Below are 21,336 nucleotides of genomic sequence, written 5' to 3'. Positions count from 1 at the left end.
AATATTTTTTTTTTTTTTTTTACCTATTTTGATTTATTCACATTATTGTCGTCAAATTTGAAATAGGAATTAAAGAAGATATAAAATCGCTTAAAATTAAGAAAAATAGCCTCTGGTTCTCTTATTTTAGTAATTTTTGCATTCCAAAGTGTAGGAGTATGGGGAAAGTAATATAGCTTAGCGGTTATTTGTGAACATTTTTCAATACGTTTAGCCTCTCAGTACTTTCAGTACTTTGATTCTTTCTATGTCCCCGGATAGGATTGTCTGTCTTAATTGCTGTTGTCAACTTTAAAACCTTGCCCATAACTATCGCACCGCAAGAGGGAGGGCTTTCATATTTGGCATGTGTGTTCTTTAAGTCATTTCCGGCGGTACCCATGTTTTTGACCATTTGATCATGACTGTGACCTTTGACCTAGATGATAAAGAGGGATTTGAATGATCACCATCTCTCTCTCGTTGTTGGAAAACATCTTTTCCATGTGCAAGATAATTATCGATGTCTTTGAAATTTGTTAGTTATTCTGTTGAGTTCGTTTTAATCAATCCTGTTTTAGGCTCACGCAACTAAATCAGTCACTATATGTTATTATCTAGCATTTAAGCTAATAACTTTATTTCAAATTTAACACAAGTAACAACTGTCTATATTCTTAGAAATTACTTGCCAAAGGCTACAATCGGCACAATTTAGTAAGTTGAATGGAATCTCGGACTGTCGTCATCTTCAGACGCCACAAAACGGACGTCTACAAGTGAAACTAACTACCCATTAAGTCAAAAACCCCGACATTTTCACCTGTCTAAATCCGCCCCATATACATTAAGATGTATTAAAACTATACATTTTTAGGAAGTCAAATAAATGCCGATTTCTTTTGTGTATTATAAATTTAAACAACCGGAGTCCACAATCTTTTACCACATCTCAATTTTGGTAGGGAGTCTAACAGGGTAAAACATAATCCCAGTCGCTCATTGCCTGGTTTAGTTGCGTGAGTCCTTCTCATTTGAGAGTGCTAATCTTGTCTGGTCAAGGTTTTTCATGTCGGGTGCCGTTGATGAAAGAGGATCCGCTCTCCCTACAGTAACTCCTTGTCTTTGCTTCTTAGTGCCATTGAAAAGAGTTCAAATATAAATCTTTTGCTAATATTTTGCACTCTTGTCAACATTTTTTTCAAAACGATTACAATCAATATTTTCTTGTTTTTATATTCCACATACTTAACAGTGTTGTTATTCCCAAAATGTGAATTTCTGTTCCTTAAACTGCACATGTCTTTTACGAAAACATCATTAAAGAATTATGAATACAAATATTCGGTTAGCAATATCATTGTGTCCTTTATGTTCCTGTCTTTCCATTTTGCTCTAAAAGTTGTATAATATCGATGTCTCACATGGTAAGATAATTGACATTCATACTGTTTACTACCATCGATGTTCTATATATTCCGCATTTTCCCTTTCAACCAGCAAAAATTGAAGTAAGAAAATATGCCTTCGAAGCACACGATATTGGCTCAGATAATCAATCATTCAGTATCCTATTAACTGACGTCATTTATGAAAAGGAATTAATTTCAGGCAGATACGTTTTTCATGTAAGCAAGAATAGTTCTATATGAAAAATTATTTAATACAATATCTCTTGTCTAGTAATCGGCTTTACCAAACACTGAATTTTAAGAGTCTTATTCCTCCAATTGCGATATCTTTGTCTACATCACGACAGTAAGCTTACCTTAAGGTTTTAGTAAATCCATAACATTATTCATCATTTGCTCAAAAAGCATTTGCTTGATACACGTATTTTACCATTTGTAATTTTCTCTTGTTATAAAAATAATTCTGAATGTGTTGCAGGTCAACGTTTCCGCATATAATATGATGGCAGCTCTGGAAAAGGCTCTTGATATTCTTGGAAACACCATTTTAGTCGGAGAACCTGAAATTGTTATTCAGAAAAGTAATGTGATCATGACATTGGTGAAAACAACTTTACAACGTCTATTCAATCTAACACAGAACACAGCCAGTTTCAGTATGGATTTCAGCAATTCCACCGATAATTGGAATACAACTGAAGAATTGCAAATAAAAGTAAGAATTTTAAAGAAACGGAAATCTTCTTTACCATCATCATCTATTTCTTTATCTCCTCCTCCTTTTTCAGGTGAAGTACATATTTCTACCATTTACATATTCATTATTGGAGACGATAGACCAGATATTTAAAACAAACAAAACATCAGTATTATTTAATATTGCTTATCCAACGTAATGGTGGAAAGAATTGTGAAAGCGTTCCGTTATGATGTTTATGATGCATTGCTGTTATTGGAGGGTTTCTAATTTTCATAGTTTTGAAACTGGTATCCAACCACATAAACTTGATACAACAGCAAAAAACTAATACGGAAATTATTAGTCGATTTCGTCACTTTTTTACATTTTACATTTATCATACCCAATATCACATTAAAGCGAGAACATTTATACATGTAAACAATTTGTTTATTCAGACTGCAGTCTGTAACAAGATACCACAATATCACGGTGGAGGGGCAAGCAAACTGACATCAAAAGGAATCATGGTAGATATCAAACACTTAAACGGCTCCAGGGCAAACCTAAGTATGAGTATGCAGATATCTAATGAAGGAGTGGCATTCTCCAAGACTTACCAGCCGTTCTATATCAAGAATGGTCCAGACCAAATGTTCTATTTTACATTTCATGTGCCGAGTGAAAATGATGCCGTGATTTTTTATATCCGACCTGAAACTTTCAATCCATTTGAATTCACTTCATTCGCATTGTATGACGTATATGTTCGTTATAACGATATTCCGTCAACTTCAATATTTGATTGGACGTATAGCATGACAATTAGGGACTGGGTTAATACTGAGTACGGATTCAAAGTGTTTGTGCCGGAAAATACACTCGGTACTGGCAGGAGTTTTTTGGCACTGAATCCACTTACTGGTAAGCATGCTGAAAGAACTTCAGTAAAGACAACTATTATATATATATTGATATTGATATTTAATTATTATTATTTTTATGTTTTATTATTATTTATTGTTTATTTATTTATTTTTTTGTTTTTGTTTTTTAAAAGTTTATGTATCAGTATAATTTTTTCATGAATATTTCTACCGAATTTATAAACTAATTGTCATTGTCAAGTTCCTAAAAGTTATGGATAACTTTCACGTCGCTTACGACATTGCTTAAAAACGATAAAAAAAAAAAAGCACATAAAAAACATTGACAACAATATATTTTTCAGTTCTATCCCGTTTGCCCCCACCCCCCTCAGAATGACATAGGATACAGAATGTACAATTTGAGTTATCTTTTTTTTTTTTTTATACAGCACCACCACCAGCCGAGATAAGTAACAGATTGCGAAGAAGGCGATCGGCAGATCAAAATTTAACCAACCAAACAACATTATCAAATACAACACGCGTGTTTGAACCTGCTGACGTCAACTTCACTATGGTGATTGTGACAACTGGTTGCCGCACTTGGAATGAAAATGATCAAATGTGGATATCCACTGGTTGCACTGTTAGTTTTACCTTTTCTTATTGTTGCCTCCATTTCATATATACATGTATCTTACAAAATGCCTTAGACTTAGCATGACCGCTTTCAGTATTCTTTTTTGTCAATTCTACATGATTTTGTGAATTTTCAGTACTGTTGTTTCATTAGTAGGTAACTGGCAAATAAGAGCCATTTCACTTTTGAATAAAAGTACATTTGAACCAGATTTCGTGCTTTTATCCAATTTATAAATTTTTTTTTAGATATTTCAATATGTTTATCTGCCATTGATATTAACACATTGATTGCATTTTATTTTTTTCGTATTCTATTCATTTAACAATCCTCTTTTTACATCTTAAGGTTCTCCCCTTTTCCACATTGAACGAGACTTTATGCAGCTGTCCTGGTGCCACTGGAAATATGTTTGCAACCACATTCGCCAACAGTATAAATTTCTCGACTGTTTGGTCAAAGTTTGATGCCAGTAATGCCTCTGTGTACGGTACGCTCATAGCGGTAGTGGTATTGTACATAATGGTGTGCATATGGGCCAGACGGAGAGACCGACAAGATAACGAAATGGTAAATATCTTCCTATGAGTGTCGTTTCATAAAACATTGTATGTTAATTTTGGTTTAGGCACATTTTATTGTTAGCTGTAAATACAGCGTTCAGAACATATGTTTTTGTGCGGTCGCATATTACGTCATCAGAAAACCAAAAGGAACGGTGACATTCCTGAGGCATGTAATTGAAAACATCAAAAAAGTTCATTTAAAAGCTGTAATTTATTCCATGGTTTTAATATCTAAACGACATAAATGACAATATGCATGATGTATTCATATTAACAAAATTCTTATTCAATATAAATATAGAAATATTCCATCAAGGTTTTACTGTACACATGGACACGTATTGAACATCATAGAATATCTTATCATCTTACAAATGACAGGTGTATCCATACTTAAACAACTGAAAGAGAATATAGTTTTCTTGATTACTCTGGGGTAGAGACAGAAACTCTATCGTCGTATGACATCACGTCTGCTCTTTCATAACGTGTCTTCGGCTATTACCTGTATTAAGCAACATCAACATTATTATTTTCTTTAGAGAAAGGAGAATCCCGTCTTTAAAAGTAATATTGAAGTACAAAAGTTACGAAATAGCTGTATGATGCAGCATCACTGACATGTCCTAGAAGGACGAAATAGCTGTATGATGTAGCATCACTGACGAGTCCTAGAAGGACGAAACAGCTGTATGATGCAGCATCACTGACGAGTCCTAGAAGGACGAAATAGCTGTATGATGTAGCATCACTGACGAGTCCTAGAAGGACGAAACAGCTGTATGATGTAGCATCACTGACGAGTCCTAGAAGGACGAAATAGCTGTATGATGTAGCATCACTGACGAGTCCTAGAAAGACGAAACGGCTGTATGATGTAGCATCACTGACGAGTTCTAGAAGGACGAAATAGCTGTATGATGTAGCATCACTGACGAGTCTTAGAAGAACAAAATAGCTGTATGATGTAGCATCACTGACGAGTCCTAGAAGGACGAAACAGCTGTATGATGTAGCACCACTGACGAGTCCTAGAAGGACGAAACAACTGTATGATGTAGCACCACTGACGAGTCCTAGAAGGACGAAATAGCTGTATGATGTAGCATCACTGACGAGTCCTAGAAGGACGAAATAGCTGCATGATGTAGCATCACTGACGAGTCCTAGAAGGACGAAATAGCTGTATGATGTAGCATCACTGACGAGTCTTAGAAGGACGAAATAGCTGTATGATGTAGCATCACTGACGAGTCTTAGAAGGACAAAATAGCTGTATGATGTAGCATCACTGACGAGTCTTAGAAGGACGAAATAGCTGTATGATGTAGCATCACTGACGAGTCCTAGATGGACGAAAAGGCTGTATGATGTAGCATCACTGACGAGTCCTAGAAGGACGAAACAGCTGTATGGTGTAGCATCACTGACGAGTCTTAGAAGGACGAAACAGCTGTATGATGTAGCATCACTGACGAGTCCTAGAAGGACGAAATAGCTGTATGATGTAGCATCACTGACGAGTCCTAGAAGGACGAAACAGCTGTATGATGTAGCATCAGTGACGAGTCCTAGAAGGACGAAACAGCTGTATGATGTATCATCACTGACGAGTCCTAGAAGGACGAAACAGCTGTATGATGTAGCATAACTGACGAGTCCTAGAAGGACGAAACAGCTGTATGATGTATCATTACTGACGAGTCCTAGAAGGACGAAATAGCTGTATGATGTAGCATCACTGACGAGTCCTAGAAGGACGAAACAGCTGTATGATGTAGCATCACTGACGAGTCCTAGAAGGACGAAACAGCTGTATGATGTAGCATCACTGACGAGTCCTAGAAGGACGAAATAGCTGTATGATGCAGCTTGATTCATTGTTTGCTTCTACTTTGTTTGACTTCAAATTTGTATCAAAATGTCTTACTTACTTGTTAGTCTTTTGTACAATATCCAAAGTTGCAAAACTCCCACCAAAAGTTGCAAATCACAAAGAGTGCAAAACTTTCCACCAAAAGTTGGAAAACACAAAGAGTGCAAAACTTTCCACCAAAAGTTGCAAAACACAAAAAGTGCAAAACTTTCCACCAAAAGTTGGAAAACACAAAGAGTGCAAAACTTTCCACCAAAAGTTGCAAAACACAAAAAGTGCAATATTCCCACCAAAAGATGCAAAACACAAAAAGTGCAATATTCCCACCAAAAGTTGCAAAACACAAAGAGTGAAAAATTCCCACCAAAAGTTGCAAAACACAGAGAGTGCAGAATTCCTACCAAAAGTTGCCAAATTCCGATATCGTCTATATTAGAAAACGTAATTGGAAGTTATATTGTCTGCGCATTTAAATTATTATTATTCAAACAGTGGAAAACCAAGTTCCTGTGTGACAGCGATAGCACTGACAACAGTTTCTATCTGTTAACCATCCATACATCCATGAGACGTGGATCAGGTACAAAATCAAACGTAAATTTCGTTGTTGGGAGTGATGATATGGATACAGGTGTCAGAATTCTCAGTGATGGACATAAAACGGTAAGTATTGATTGATTTATTGATTATATCAGTTTATGGAACAATGGACGCTATTAAGTTTATAAGAATTATAATTAATGGATATTAACAGGCATATGATTCTTTATTTTAACTTTGACAATGCTATATCCAACACATTTTCAGTACTTTTAATGTAACACTGTTATCCATCGACGAAAAAAACAATGTTTACCGTTCCAAATCATGTGTTTGTTTTCTTTCTTACATATATTGTATCTTCTAATTTCTTTTTTAATCTCCTCGTTTATTGATTTTCAATTAAAAGTGTGATGTGTTTAGTTAGGAGACCAATAGTTTAGTTTACTGCTTTGATAAGAAGTTGTAAGTATGCTTAAAACAAATTTTATCATAAAGAAATGAACAACCATATGGACGATATAGTAAGCATGACAAAGAAAATGGAATTATTCATTTAGAATAGTGTTTAAGATAAACAACCGATATGGCGGATATCGTCGATGAAACAGAAGGCGCTTACTCTTCCGGAACACCTGATCTTATTCTGCTTTTGTTCATACTTCCCTATTTCTTTTTTTCTTTTTTTTTTTTTTTTTTTTGGAAATGGGATGCACATGTTGGTACACATATTTGATGTAGCAGGTACATTGCAATTGAACTTAATTAAACAAGATCTGATAATGATGAACTTGTCGAGATTCATTCTTGCGATTATCGAAAAGAACCCTATTTCAAATGACACTGTTTATCTCTTTTTAAATTAAGGTTGATATTTAACATATTTTAGGGATTTCCGACTGGTAGTGTTCGCACGTTCATTATGGGGACATTTGAATCCCTCGGAAATCTACAATATATTCGAATCTGGCATGATAATTCTGGTAAGGGAAACACCGCCTCCTGGAATCTACATAAAATAACGATTGACGATCTACAAATCAATAAAAGGTATGATGAATAAGAGTCTTCAAGCTAAACTGACTTAGATTGTATGCGCCTTGTAAACTTAATGACCGTTTTATCGTGATTCGTAGTTGTCCACTTCAAATCTAAAGCCAATGCCAATTATGAATGATCCTATTTTAAATCTGGCAATTTATACCTCTCTCCTGAAAATCTTAATATGCCCAAGGCAAAGACTGCCCACCACCAACCAGTCAAAATTGATCAACTCTTCTAGGAGGTTACTAATCCTTATATGCATATATTTCTATCTAAACTTAATTTATTTACCATTTAGCAATACAGTAAGCAAACAAATATGGACAAATATGAGTTTGTTTGTTGACATGTCAATGGAAAGAATAAGTGCTTAGTTATCATTATTACCTGTTTTAGATATGTGTTCCTTTGCGAGAACTGGCTATCTGCAGATCATGAAGATGGACAAACTGTTAGAACCATTCCGGCATGCACCAATGAAAAACTGAGTGAATTTAACACCTTATTTCCTGAATACGTGAGACATGGTATTACTGAAGACCACCTATGGTTTTCTACATTTATACGTCCGGAAAGAAGCAGCTTTAGTCGATTCCAACGAGTCTCTTGCATTCTTATGCTGTTATTTCTTACCATGATAACAAATGCCATGTTCTTTAAGTCGGAGTCGGAAGAGACCACGTCAACAGCACATGTTTCGGTAGGGATAATGCGGTTTTCCTTATCCACGGTATATATATCTGTCTTTGGTATCCTCACTACAACCGTTCCAGTCATAGTGGTTACATTACTGTTTACATATTCTAAACAAAAGTCACCGAAATCAAGAAAGACCAAGCATAAGTATCTGGCTGATGGACGACAGAACGCATCTTTCAATGACGTAATGCTCTATTCTATGGATCACCTGCCTCTTCCGGCCTTCGTTAGAAACATAGCTTGGGTAATTATCGCCCTTGCTGTCATTGCATCTGCATTTTTCCTAATCCTCTTCAGTATGCACTGGGGGCCAAGCAAATCGCAGGAATGGTTGTTGTCTTTTTTCCTCTCTGCAATGTCATCCGTTGTCTTCGTCGATCCAATGAAGGTACGATAATTTTATTATATGTAATCGATGTTTTGATAAATAAAGAAATTCTAGTGTGTTGCAGTAAATTATTTATTTTACAAATATTTCACGATCTTCAAAAGAGATGTTATGTCTCAGAGGTTATATATATATATCAAATATTGTACGAAAAACACACAAGTTAATAACTTATTTTCATAATTAAGAGTGCGAAACAGTAGAGCAAAACAATGAATTAAACAGCATCATAAATTTGATGAAGAATAATGAAACTAGATTTATACATGATTCTCTGAATAAGTATTTCATAAAATGAAGTAGTAACAAAACAAATAAAATCCTATTTATTTATAAAATTTAAACATCATTAAACATAAGATTGAAATTTAGATGTGAACATTGTTTTGTTTTGAGTTTATGTCACGCATATTGTAATAGGTACGAATTATTTTATGTCACGCATATTGTAATAGATACTAAAACACAAAACATAATGCACTGTTACCATTATATGTCATAAACGGTTCGACCCACCTTTACATTTTAAATATCATAGGAGATTTTGTCTTTATAATGCGTCCTCTTTATAATCAATATATGTTGTATTTTTAGGTGTTATTTTTGGCCATGGTGCCAATAATCATCTGCCGGAAACCATTTCATAACAAAGCTCCGAAAATGAATTTAAAAAACGTTCGTGAACTTGCAATGACAATGAATGGTAGTAAGATTCGAGATCTGATATGTGAGTACAATCAATTCAATTGGTGCAAATAGTTTCAGTATTGTATCAGGGGGTTTTTTAAACGATAAGGTGGTGTAATTCTGCACAATGAATAATATCAACTTATCATGACTAATTCATGAATTGATATGTTAAGTGAACTAGCGTTTTTACAATTTTCTTTGTGTACTAGTACCTGAATTTTACAGGCTTAAGAAATAATGAATTGATGCTATCATAAATCAGAATTTAGTTAGCACTATAACATTTTTTCCACTGTAATTGGAGCGTACAAAAATGTGCAAAATAAATTTATCTTTATGAGTAATGTACAAACTATTGAAAGCATTTTTTCATTTAATTTATGCTATTGAATTTCATTGCTTTAGACCAAGATTTATAGGGTCGATGTGCTCGATGAATCATAAAGTGCTTACTCTTCCGGAACAACTGACATTTTCTCCTTGTATTATTTTTTCATGAGTCTCCTTGTAAATAATTCGTTTCATATTTTTTTTGAACTTATTTCATCAAATTTGAGTTAGAATAAAAATTATGTTTTCTTTGTTGCTTCTGTGTTCGAGATATACCTTGCATAGGAATTCAATTGATTATTTAACATTTTCGATCATTTATAGATTTTCGGTCGTCCATTTTATCCGAAGACACTTCTGTTGACAACGCAACGATTAGGAAAGTACGTATACAGCATGAGAAGGAAAGAAAAGCTCTTCAAGCCTTCTTGGAGACCATCTTCTACATCATCTTTTCGTATGTTATTTTTAGTATCAGCTATATTGACAGGGATGTGCGATCCTATCAATTCAAAACGCATCTCCTTGACATGATGGATCCGCCTAAAACTGGATTTAAGCAGGTTCGTATAATTGAAATATAATCAACCAAGTCGTCATAAATATTGTAAATATATTTCGACTTGTTACAAGTTTAAACATCGTCTATCACAACTTTTTTTTAAAATTCTACTATCATGTCACAATGTATGAATACATCCTTTTTGGTATATTGGCATTTGGAAAACTACACTGAAGTGTGAAACAAATTTAGTTTGGCATCACTATTGTTTGCAACTTATCATTTTATTTTCATCAGAATTTGTAACCTTTCAATAGAATGTGATGAGTCTTCAAGGTTTTGTTTCCCGGCAAAACAGTAAGATACGTAATGAAAATGGTATATTCTAAAAATGATTTTAATATTTTGTTGCTAGTCACTTTATGATGATGAACCACTTGTAAAGTGACATCACGGTAAAATTTGAGAGAGGTACCTGGATTAATTCAGTGGCTACTCGACCGTGAATATTACAAAAGCACGTCACTGGAAGTGTATAAAACACGCAGAATCAATATGAAGAATAATGTTTCTTACAGTGATATCTCTTTAACGACAGAGTTTTGATGGAATTAAGGAGGAATTTCAATATATATCGAATATTCCTTCCTGATATTTGCCTTTTAATTTTTCAGACATCATGAAAGGTATTCTATATATCACATTTGAAGTCGAATTCATCTTCAAAAAAGAAACTTTTGGAAACAGCTTATGATATATCGGAACACATACTTACTAGTAATAAGTAATCGGTATGGAGGATTTAATCATGGAGTCGAACCTCGTTTATCTCAGGACCATGGGGAATCTTCGAGATAACCGAGCATTCGATTCTCTTGAGCTTGATTTTTTTTGTAAAGCTAGGTAGGGACCTATGAAATGCTTCGAATTAAACAGAGTCTTCGAGTTATATGAGTTCGAGGTAACGATGTTCGACTGTATTTGTTTATTATATCAGATACGTGATGTACAGGGATTCTTGAGATGGTTAAATGGCACGTTCTACCAGCATTATTTTCCAATTTCCTACTACAATGGAAAAACCTTGGGTGTGTTGGATCGGCTATATATTAGTGATCTCGATAACGCGAAGATAGGTCCTTCACGTCTTCGCCTCGTCCGAATGGTCAGAGGTGAGAAAATACGTTTGCAATCATATCAACTGTCATTCCACTTAAAATAACATTCAAAAACGTAGTTGTACTTTCGCTGGTTTTTCTCTGTGTAATGTATTGTAGGTGAGTGCATTTTTCATTGTGTTGTTTCCGGATCTTGCAATATTACACTTTAATCTATTCAGTAAATCTAAAAAATTTAAGTCACTCTCTAAGATATCAGTGTATTTCCTTAAAATAATAGAAATATGTAATTCTTGTATATATTATCAATAAATCAGCAGAAAATAAACTAAAAATGCTGTCTCCGCAATTTGGACATTTTATCTTAAAGTATGGTATCGTACCAGAATCCTTATAAATCAATTTTACTACTCCTTATAGGTAAGTGTCGGAAACTGGTCGAAAATCGATACTGTGTTCCTGACTATAACATATATGATGAAGACGATCGGTCTTATTGTGTTGGATGGAACGACAATACATCATCAACCTGTAACAGTCCTTACTTATATTCTATGGATGCTTGGAGATATCAACAGTCCGAAGACATTTGGGGCACACCTATAACAGGCGACTATGGTACGTATGGGGGAGGAGGCTACATACTGGAGCTAGAGAACAGGCTGGAGAGCTCCAGACTCATTGTCGAGGAACTGATACGTTATCGGTGGATCAATAGAGAAACAAGAGCAGTGTTCTTAGAATTTACACTTTACAATGCCAATATTAACTTGTTCGTGTATATGGTATTTCTAACGGAGTTCACGGGAAATGGCGGCCTTCTGACAAGGGTTGACGTCCACCCTTTCCGACCCTACCAACACACAGGTGCCCTTGGTGTTTATGCATTGATTTGCTACTTGATTTACGTATTTGCTTTGTTGTTTGGTACAATAAAGTTGATTTTGAAGCTGAAAAGTGATGGCTTCCGATGTCTACGCGTTTCCTGGAACTTGGTTGACATGCTTTGCGTGGTGATGAGCCTTGTAGCTGTAACGGTATGGGTTCTGAGGTATATCTACACGAAACATGCAATGAACTTGTACTACAATAACATAGACTCTTTTATCAATTTCAATCATGTAGTCATATGGGATTTGGTGTTTAATATCATATCGTCCATATTAGTCTTCATCGCTAACATAAGACTACTTCGACTTCTCGGTTATAACAAGCGGATGTCAGAACTAGCCAGCGTCATATCAAATGCAGCTGCGGACTTATTAGGTTTTGCAATCATATTCAGCATTGCATTCCTTGCATGGGCTATGTGTGGGTACCTTATCTTCGGATCCCAGATGTATGATTACAGAAGCGTATTCACTGCAATCGGAAGCCTTAGCAACTCCCTCATAGGTAAAAACAAACTGGACATAATGATACATGCTTCACCTACGTTGGCTAAATTGTTCTACTTTTCCTATGTTCTATTCGTCATGATGATCCTGATGACGATATTTGCAGTGATTCTAAACCAGAGCATCAATACTGTTAGAAGCGATACAGCAAAATGTCCAAATACGTTCGGAATGATTGACCTATTGACCAAGACTGTCTACGCTTTGCTCGGAATCACCAAAAAGAAACACACGCGATCCACGTTCACAACAAACAGTTTCAATCGTAAGTACTAATATCTCTCCCAATATTTATGCATTTTCCATATTTTGATAGCATGATCGGATTTAAGAGTATAGCACGTTTCTTGCTGACCTGACCTAGTGCCTTGTTTTCGCTTCAGGTAACTGATTTCATTAAGAGGAATAAGAGACTTGTGATATAATGGGTACCTCCGTATAGATACAGTTGTTAAGACCACCAGACGAGCATTCAGCTCAAAGACGTAGAAGAAATCATCTACCTTAGGAAAACGATATTAATCGCAAATGTCAATTTTCTTACACGGCATCGTTGTGCATTGACCAGTATTTCCATTTTTCTTCTTTTGTTCCTTTTTATTTATTTATTTATTTTTTTTTTTTTTTGAATACCGTGACAATTCCTCTTTAAATACACTAAGATAATAAGTCAATTCCAACAATACCACGTTTGCTGCAAACATTAATTACAGTATCTCCTATACCACATAATCTCACAAATGCATTTTCTTACTGCATTGAATAGAGAATAAACTCCCGTTGAGAAAACACTGCATTTATAAATAAAAAGGAAAAGAAAGAAGATAAGAGGAGAAAAAAATACAAAAATTTAAAAATAGCAAAAACATTGGAAGCATGCCAAGGAAGAAATGTCAACAAAACAATTTGCCTTAATACTCTTAGGTTAAACTATCTATCCAAAAGTTATTTCTGACCATATGTGTTGTTTTTTAATAAATGCATAAAATAATGTGTTTTGACCACCTAATGGATGAATGTACTAGAATCCATTTCGCGTGTTTCTTTATCATATACTTCTTTGTTTCTTGTATAATTTAAAAAAAAAAAAAAAACATTTTGTTTACCTAAATAGTCTAAACAACGTCTCTGAATCTTACATCATGTCATTTTTTACTTGTCAAGGCTACCTTCCTGGGAGCGGTAGCAACCCTCAGCTTGATACAGCCAACATTGTGAGGACTATTCGAGACATCTTCGGGGACACTTGGTTGAGCAAGGTTAGAAAACATTTCGATCACTATTTGTGACAGTTATTTTTTATTGCTTGTTGTTGCTTTCCCTTGAAATGGAATACAATTGCAAAATTTGATAATGTAAAAGTCCTATTAATGAAACGAACAATAGTTCATTTTACGACTTCCGTTAAAGTTGTTTGTATAGATACAAAGATTTAAACCAACTACAAAAACAAAGAATAAATCTAAAAAGAGAAAATAAAAAACGAAATCAATGCACCTCTATTTCTATTACCCAGTAGGACAATCACTTGAAGGCATACATAAAAACAAATATTTCAGTAAATAACTTGCTGTTCAAATAGTTACGTTTTGATCATTAAAGGGCCATCTCATAGGTTAACAAGTTACAAGGAATTATGACACCATTCGCAGGCATGAAAGTGACAAAATCTGTCCGTCTTTTTACGTTGTTTTCTTTTTGAAACAAAGCCAAAAGGTTTATCATTTTGTTTCCTATGTGCGGCAATCATTCACTGATGATTTTAACAATGTTTACTTTCCTCAAAAGCGTCCCTCAGATACTAACATGAGAGAGTATTCGCAAGTGAAACCGATGTGTTTTACTTTGTCTTGGTCTCTGAAACCACTTTTACATTGATTTATTTTTTATTGATCATTATTATTATTATTTAGTTTTCGTTGATTGTTTAAGATTTTTTTTACACAATTTGTTTCTATATGTATATATATTGTTTTCATTATTAAAATAAACCTTTTCACCAGAAAAAAAAATGTTACTATTTTCGTAGGCGGCAGTCGAAGAATGTCCAAGAAAGGAGAATGTGGATCAAGAAATGGCTATCACGGTAGCTCCAATGCTTGAAGAACGACCACAGGACAATGCCATGTTTCGTGCGTTCATGCCAGAACTTTTCAATGCACCCATTACAACAACGGCATTGTTAACTAACGAGAAAGATCTCAACACTCCGATGTATTTGTCCTACGCGTAATCTCTACACCATATTACACTAAGACAACCATAAATCGTGTTATCTCCCTTATATATATATATATATAGAAGAAGAAACCATGAAAACGTGTTTTTCTAACGGTTACTTCCCTTTATATCTATTTTATATTTTATATCGTATTTTAATACAATGTGTTTATATTTACTGCTTGATACCATTGATATAAAACGATATTGCAAGAGGGGAGATCAGGATTTCGATTTCTTGAATTACTGATAAGAGTACATGATATATACTGCGGGAAAAAGGAAGCGCAAGCTCGGTCTGTTTTTATATAACTTTTAGACACTGCAGTTAGAATTCAGCGGAGCGTGATCTCTCTCGATACTGTATACTCTCAGCATATTTTTCAAGAAAGCGTGCATTCTGGGTACTCCTGTACCATATGTGCTTGTAAAACATTACATATCAAACACTGGAACAGTGCAGACAGCTATACAACATTTGTTTTCGAATCTATAGTGTGAAGTCGATAGGGGTTGGGCTATTGCTCTGATACCGCAGGGGCATTTCATGTTTAGGTCTGGCTTCTAAGAGCCACAGGGAGATTTGGTGACCATTCCAGGAGCGTTACGTCGATATAGAGCCAAGTTCACTGACGTGTCTCGCTTAAAGCTAAAGAGGTCAGCTGCACGATAACGTGTCTATCGACGTCGTGGTGAACGATATGCTGCCGCCAGTGTAACGGAAAGCTACATATTCTTGGGGTGGTCGGTTATGGTCTGGGCAGTGTCCTCTTGAGGCGTGGAAACACCTCTCGTGGTTATCGATGGGAAACTTCCATCAGTAACATAGTGGGATCAGGTCTTTAGACCACACATCCTTCCTCTTATCCATCAACATATTTCGCGTTTCTTTTGTCCGCTAATATATATAGTTATTTACACATATTTTCTAAACGTCCGATGGAAACTACTTGTGAAAAGTCTTCTACATGTGTCTATGTTTATAATCATGATATATGGCATCTATTGTAAAGACGCTTAACACTTATATTATATTTGCAATGTTTTCTGTATTTCCTGAAAATCCTGGCACATATATAGCTTTTGATGTAACCTATCAAAACAACTTGTATATATTCATATTGCATAAAAACGGTTGTAAAGTATACATTTTAATAATATATTTTTTTCAAATATATGATAATATATCATATTACTTTGCAATGCAGGTTAGTATTGAAGACATATTATGTCTTTTTAAATTGTTGTCATTGCTAATATTCTTTTTTTTCTTTGATATGTTTAATTTCAAAAGCTATTAAGGTCAAATTACTTCATTCTACTTTTTAAAATTTAATATTCAAGCTATATATATGTATATGTTATGAGCAGTATAGTTCATTGCCTTTCCTATAATTTGGTAAATCAGAATATCGTTTAGTAAACTTTAAACGGATATATTTCAGTAATAGAAAATATTGGATTTTTGACGAATTTTTTCGTATCTAACCTCGCATGACAAAATTAATAAGCGATTATTTTGGAGAGTAAAATAAGTGTAGCTGTTAAATATGTGCCTGAAAAAGAAAAATCAATGTTTTTAGTTGCTGCTAGTATGCTGTACTAAGAACTCAGGTGAGCTATGGTTCCAATATCTCTTTACTGACATCTTGTGGTCTGAGAAATTTTACGGAATATCAGTAATGAAGTTATATGCTGTGATTTGTAGTGTAACCAACAACACAAATGCCCTGAATTTCGAAAAGCATACATTTCTAAAGCATATGACAATGAATATTGTAGCCAACTACACATAAACTGTAAAGATTAATAAACTTACAACACCATCTAGCAATGAATAATTTATGTAGAACGCCTTCTTTGATTTCTTATAAGCCTCAAAAAACTTCTTGTTACTTCTGATTTGTTTTTGGTGATTAATCTAACACATTTCTCATGCTTTGTGAACTAGATTGTAGTTTACAAAATGCAATTTCTTTGTCCTGCAAGTTTGTGCTGTGACGAAAGGTGGAAATTCGATATCAATAGATGTCTTATCACCTTGACTTAGTTGATGGGTATACACATAAACTAAAACGCTCCCAGCCTAAGCTTGTTTTAACCCATTTATATATTTTAAAAATCATATCCGCGTAACTGATATCGCATGACATTGGATTGCAAATAGTTCGTTGCAACTTACGTGTTTTTGATGTATGATACGTGTATATTCTTGTATTTTTATTAAATATATTTTACGTCAGCCAAACGGTTCGATTTATTTCTTAGTTCACTTTTCTGTCGTTCTTTTTTCCTCAACAAAAATCACAAGCAAAGCACGCGATAAAACGATATCTGATGAAATATGGTGAATGGTTTAGTTTAATGTCACGAGAATAACAAAACGTTTGTTTGGCCTCCTTCGAGCTACAGAAGCTTCAAGAACACATTTCATTTTCTCCTCAATGGGATATGGTTTAATTCTCCAACCCTCCTCAAGGGACTGACATTGACAGGAAAAAATGACTGTCTGTTTGTACTTAAACATCGCATTAGAGTTTAATGTCAAAACTGGGAGATTATTGATAAAGCAAACCGTACTTTAGAGTGTGGAATATTGACATTCCACTAGACCGAAGGTATTGAATGAAGGTTAGAACCGAAATTTCGCCAGGATTATGATCCCAGATTCTATAACAGAGTGTAGAATACCAATTTACCAACACGCTTATATATTGTTGATTCACGAGATGGAGGCATCACATCTATCTAAGATAGAGTTTACCCGCATGGGTGCCATGTGGGATACGTGTACTTTACATGGACAATGGTCAGAGAAAAGCAAGTCAAACAACCATTACTCGTAGCTGAACGTCGTTCTGCTGAAATGTTAGTCTGTGGATGTTTATAACAGGATTCAACATAAAAGAGTAGTTATATGTAGTGATATGTAACGTGGCAATGCTTGACATCAATAATCTACAAATCAATATTCATAACAGGTTTCTACAAAGAAATACCACATTCTTTGCTTTGGACAATATATCGAAAATAGAAATTACAACAAGCAGTTACTGTCATTGTAGTTGTATTTGGTTCTTTCAAGCAGGATCGTGCTGTTTTGTCGAAAAAGAAAATGTTTTCTTCTGGCAATTTTTCGACATTTCGCTTCATAGCGTTAAACCCAACCGAGGTATTCACGGATTTGATCTTGAAGAATAAGACAAAAACAGACCTGGTCTCAGGAAGTTAACAGCATCTCTGAAAGTGCATAGTTATACTGGACACGCGGTTGGCATGTGACTGTGTTACAGTAAGCTGATATATTATACGTCTGCTACATAAGTCAGCATTACTGTTAGGCGTTCATCCTTGCATGAAGCCCAGTGGTGTTGGTCGCATATTGATTGTGCATGTCATTGCTTTCATCAATAAATAGCGACAAATGCTGATGAAGTCAAAAAAAGAACGTTCTATTCCACTCAGGCATTCTAGGAAAAAGTAAATATAAAAAGATATGTCAACAGTGCGGGACATCCGTCTCCATTAAAATAAAAAACAAAAAAATACTTGTCACAAGACAGTAGAACAATTGTTTTGTGGTTAAAGGATACTGAAAACTTTTTAATCAGTCACGATTTCACATCGTGTAATAAAAATTACATTCACAACAAGCATTCAAATACATTCTCATACAGTTTTCACGTGTGATCGTGCCTATATTTGATCTTGATTGAATGTATCCATTTATCTCACCATTGTTTTCTAGTAACTTTATACTGGCGGTATAATTATAGATATTAGGTATTACACCTCTGTAATGGTAGAATTCGTCTCACCATTGTTTTCGCGTCAGTTGATATCAATAGATTTCCAATATAGATTTATATATTTTACAATTTTACAGACAAATGATTGCTGGAAGGCTTTTCACAAAATGTCTGATATATTTTATTCATAAATTTTAGATTTCGGATAACTTGATATTAGTCCCTTGATGTTCGTTTTCGTCACAGAAGAAAATGATACAACATCGACATTGAAAGATTCTGAAATATTCATAAATCTATATAACTCAATCAATATCCGGTGGATGTTATATACATAATTAAATGTCTTTACAGACAGGAAACAACCATTTGCATCAGAAATAGAGATATTCTATGAGCAGATGTCAAAATACACATATAGTTATCGATGTGCTCTCAAAACTTGAGTCAGAGTAACCGTCCCCGAGAGAAAAGCTCAAACAATCCACAACATTCAGGCACTATGCATTGACTAAATTTGATATCAAACACAAAATAAAGTGCTAATGAATTACGCATAATTCATTACCATGAAATTAACATTATCGCATTGCAGCATGTATAACTGATCATTTTTTAACAGAGACATAGGTGCATTTCAGTTCAGCAATTGGGCATAAATAATATATTGCCATATCGAGTAAATGAACATCCTTGCCTTTGGGTATATTAGTGAATATTAAAAGAAGTCAGAAATCAATAAAATATCAACAAAGTGGTGCCAGAGTTAAAAATAGATAAAAGCATGGCAAAGTATGAACAAAAGAACGGTTAACTGTATTCCGGAACAGCAAGCAGTGTCTGCCTCGCGCCATGTATATTATGATTACTCCAACTAAGTACGGTCACCTTCTCTAATGAAAACGAAGTTTTAAGGTTACACCAGTAGAAGCGCCTCAGGTACTCTGACGTGCATATAACACGTCTAACTTCATATCTCACAAGAAAGCGAACACTTCCCAGTGAAACCATTCTTGTAAAACTTTCTCATATTCTTCATCAATATAGTCTCCTGTGTTGAAAAAAAATTGTCAACTGACAACATCTCTGAAAATACGAATTTTAGAACAATCCATTAAATCTTGGATAACCTGTGATAACATTTAATCCCTTTAGCTTCGGTATGAAAGCAATCAAGTCAAGATTTGTGTGTGTGTGTGTGTGTGTGTGTGTGTGTGTGTGTGTGTGTGTGTGTGTGTGTGTGTGTGTGTGAGAGAGAGAGAGAGAGAGAGAGAGAGAGAGAGAGTGGGTGTGTGTGTGTGTGTGTGAGGGAGGGTGTGTGTGTTTATGCGTGCGTCTGAATCGAACGAATAGAAATATTGAATATTACGGTATAGATTTACACGAAACGAAATTATCATAACTGAACATCACTGTTAAGCTCACAAAAAGGAAAACAATGTACAATCAAATGGCTGACAGGTGTTGTATGATTGCTGCTCAGCTATAAATTGTTAACGATGCATTACCTATTGGCGCTCAATTCTCGTACATTAAAGGCTATTGACTATTTTCAATCATTGATTGCCTTAATCGACGTGCTTTTAAGCCACTCCCTCAACCCTCCCCAAAATGAATCAAAGTTTCCCAACCGTCCCTCTTTTTTGCTACAATCATCATTTAACAAACAAAAATGCTTTAAAATCACCATGCTCATTTCTCTCACGGTGTATTCCTAAATCTCCAAAAGCAATTAACTGTTTTATATTTTTTTCATTTTTTTAATTATAATTTACTACAGAGCTACAGGATTATTTGGATAATTAGCCCAAGTGTTCCGGAAGAGTATGCGTCTTCTGCTTTATCGACGACAACCACCACGTAATACAACTGCTCAATGATATTTCCATGACTACCGTGAAACATCCCTATGGATGTCATCAACTTACATCTTTGAAACCCTGTGTTACGAGTTTGTCCGTCAGTTGACCACTCCTTGCTTGAAAATCGTGTTAATTGGAACAGGTCATTGAATATGAAATTAATTCGACATACAAACAGCATACATTAAGGTTGCAGGAATAGTGCTATCCAGAAATTGAAACTTCACCATAGGGAAATTGAAATCAACACGTATATCGTACAGTTTGTAGGAAAGCTGTCCCGTGTTGGTATCATATAGGACAATAACGAGATAAGCAGCTAATGTAGAATTATGATAAGCAGCTGGTGTAGAATCGAGATAAGCAGCTGATGTAGAAGAGACTGTTATGCCTGTTGTCTGTTGAAAGATCAAACTTGATGAAGATGTTGTCAACCAGAAACTCAATTATCTTTATAATTTATATGATTATATATATCTTTTTTCTTTTGACGTATTTTGTATGAAGTAGAAGAAAACGATGATAATCAAATATTTACAAATCTCGACCTACGAATCCTGATTTTGTCAAGCAGAAACCGAAAACCGAATTTTTTATTAATGAACAGAACATACACTTGTTGATTTTTTATCCTGAATACGATTCCTAGTAGGTATTTGTCCTGTTACAGCAAAATACCGATCACTTTCCCTAGGTAAGTCAATAAAAAAACATTAATCGGCATAGAAATCTTATTGGGACATATTCTAGTTAGCGTTCCTTGTGCAATATGGATG

General features: G+C 34.7%; 1 protein-coding gene across 1 annotated transcript; it reads left to right on the top strand.

Moving 5' to 3' along the window:
* Positions 1-1,890: 1,890 nt before the first annotated feature.
* LOC132553436 (polycystin-1-like protein 2) lies at positions 1,891-14,962 on the top strand. The gene is made up of 13 exons (XM_060217680.1): positions 1,891-2,106; positions 2,529-2,994; positions 3,389-3,585; positions 3,928-4,149; positions 6,514-6,684; positions 7,451-7,611; positions 8,002-8,692; positions 9,287-9,419; positions 10,037-10,275; positions 11,212-11,386; positions 11,753-12,994; positions 13,894-13,988; positions 14,759-14,962. Exons 1-13 carry the CDS (start codon positions 1,891-1,893, stop codon positions 14,960-14,962), a joined length of 4,212 nt encoding a protein of 1,403 aa, XP_060073663.1.
* Positions 14,963-21,336: the final 6,374 nt, after the last annotated feature.

This window comes from Ylistrum balloti, unplaced genomic scaffold, assembly GCF_031769215.1.
Source record: "Ylistrum balloti isolate Yb309-2 unplaced genomic scaffold, AGI_CSIRO_Ybal_v1 Utg370328, whole genome shotgun sequence".
NCBI lineage: Eukaryota > Metazoa > Mollusca > Bivalvia > Pectinida > Pectinidae > Ylistrum > Ylistrum balloti.
Note: the sequence above shows the minus strand (reverse complement) of the source record. Positions and strands in the feature narration are given on the sequence as shown.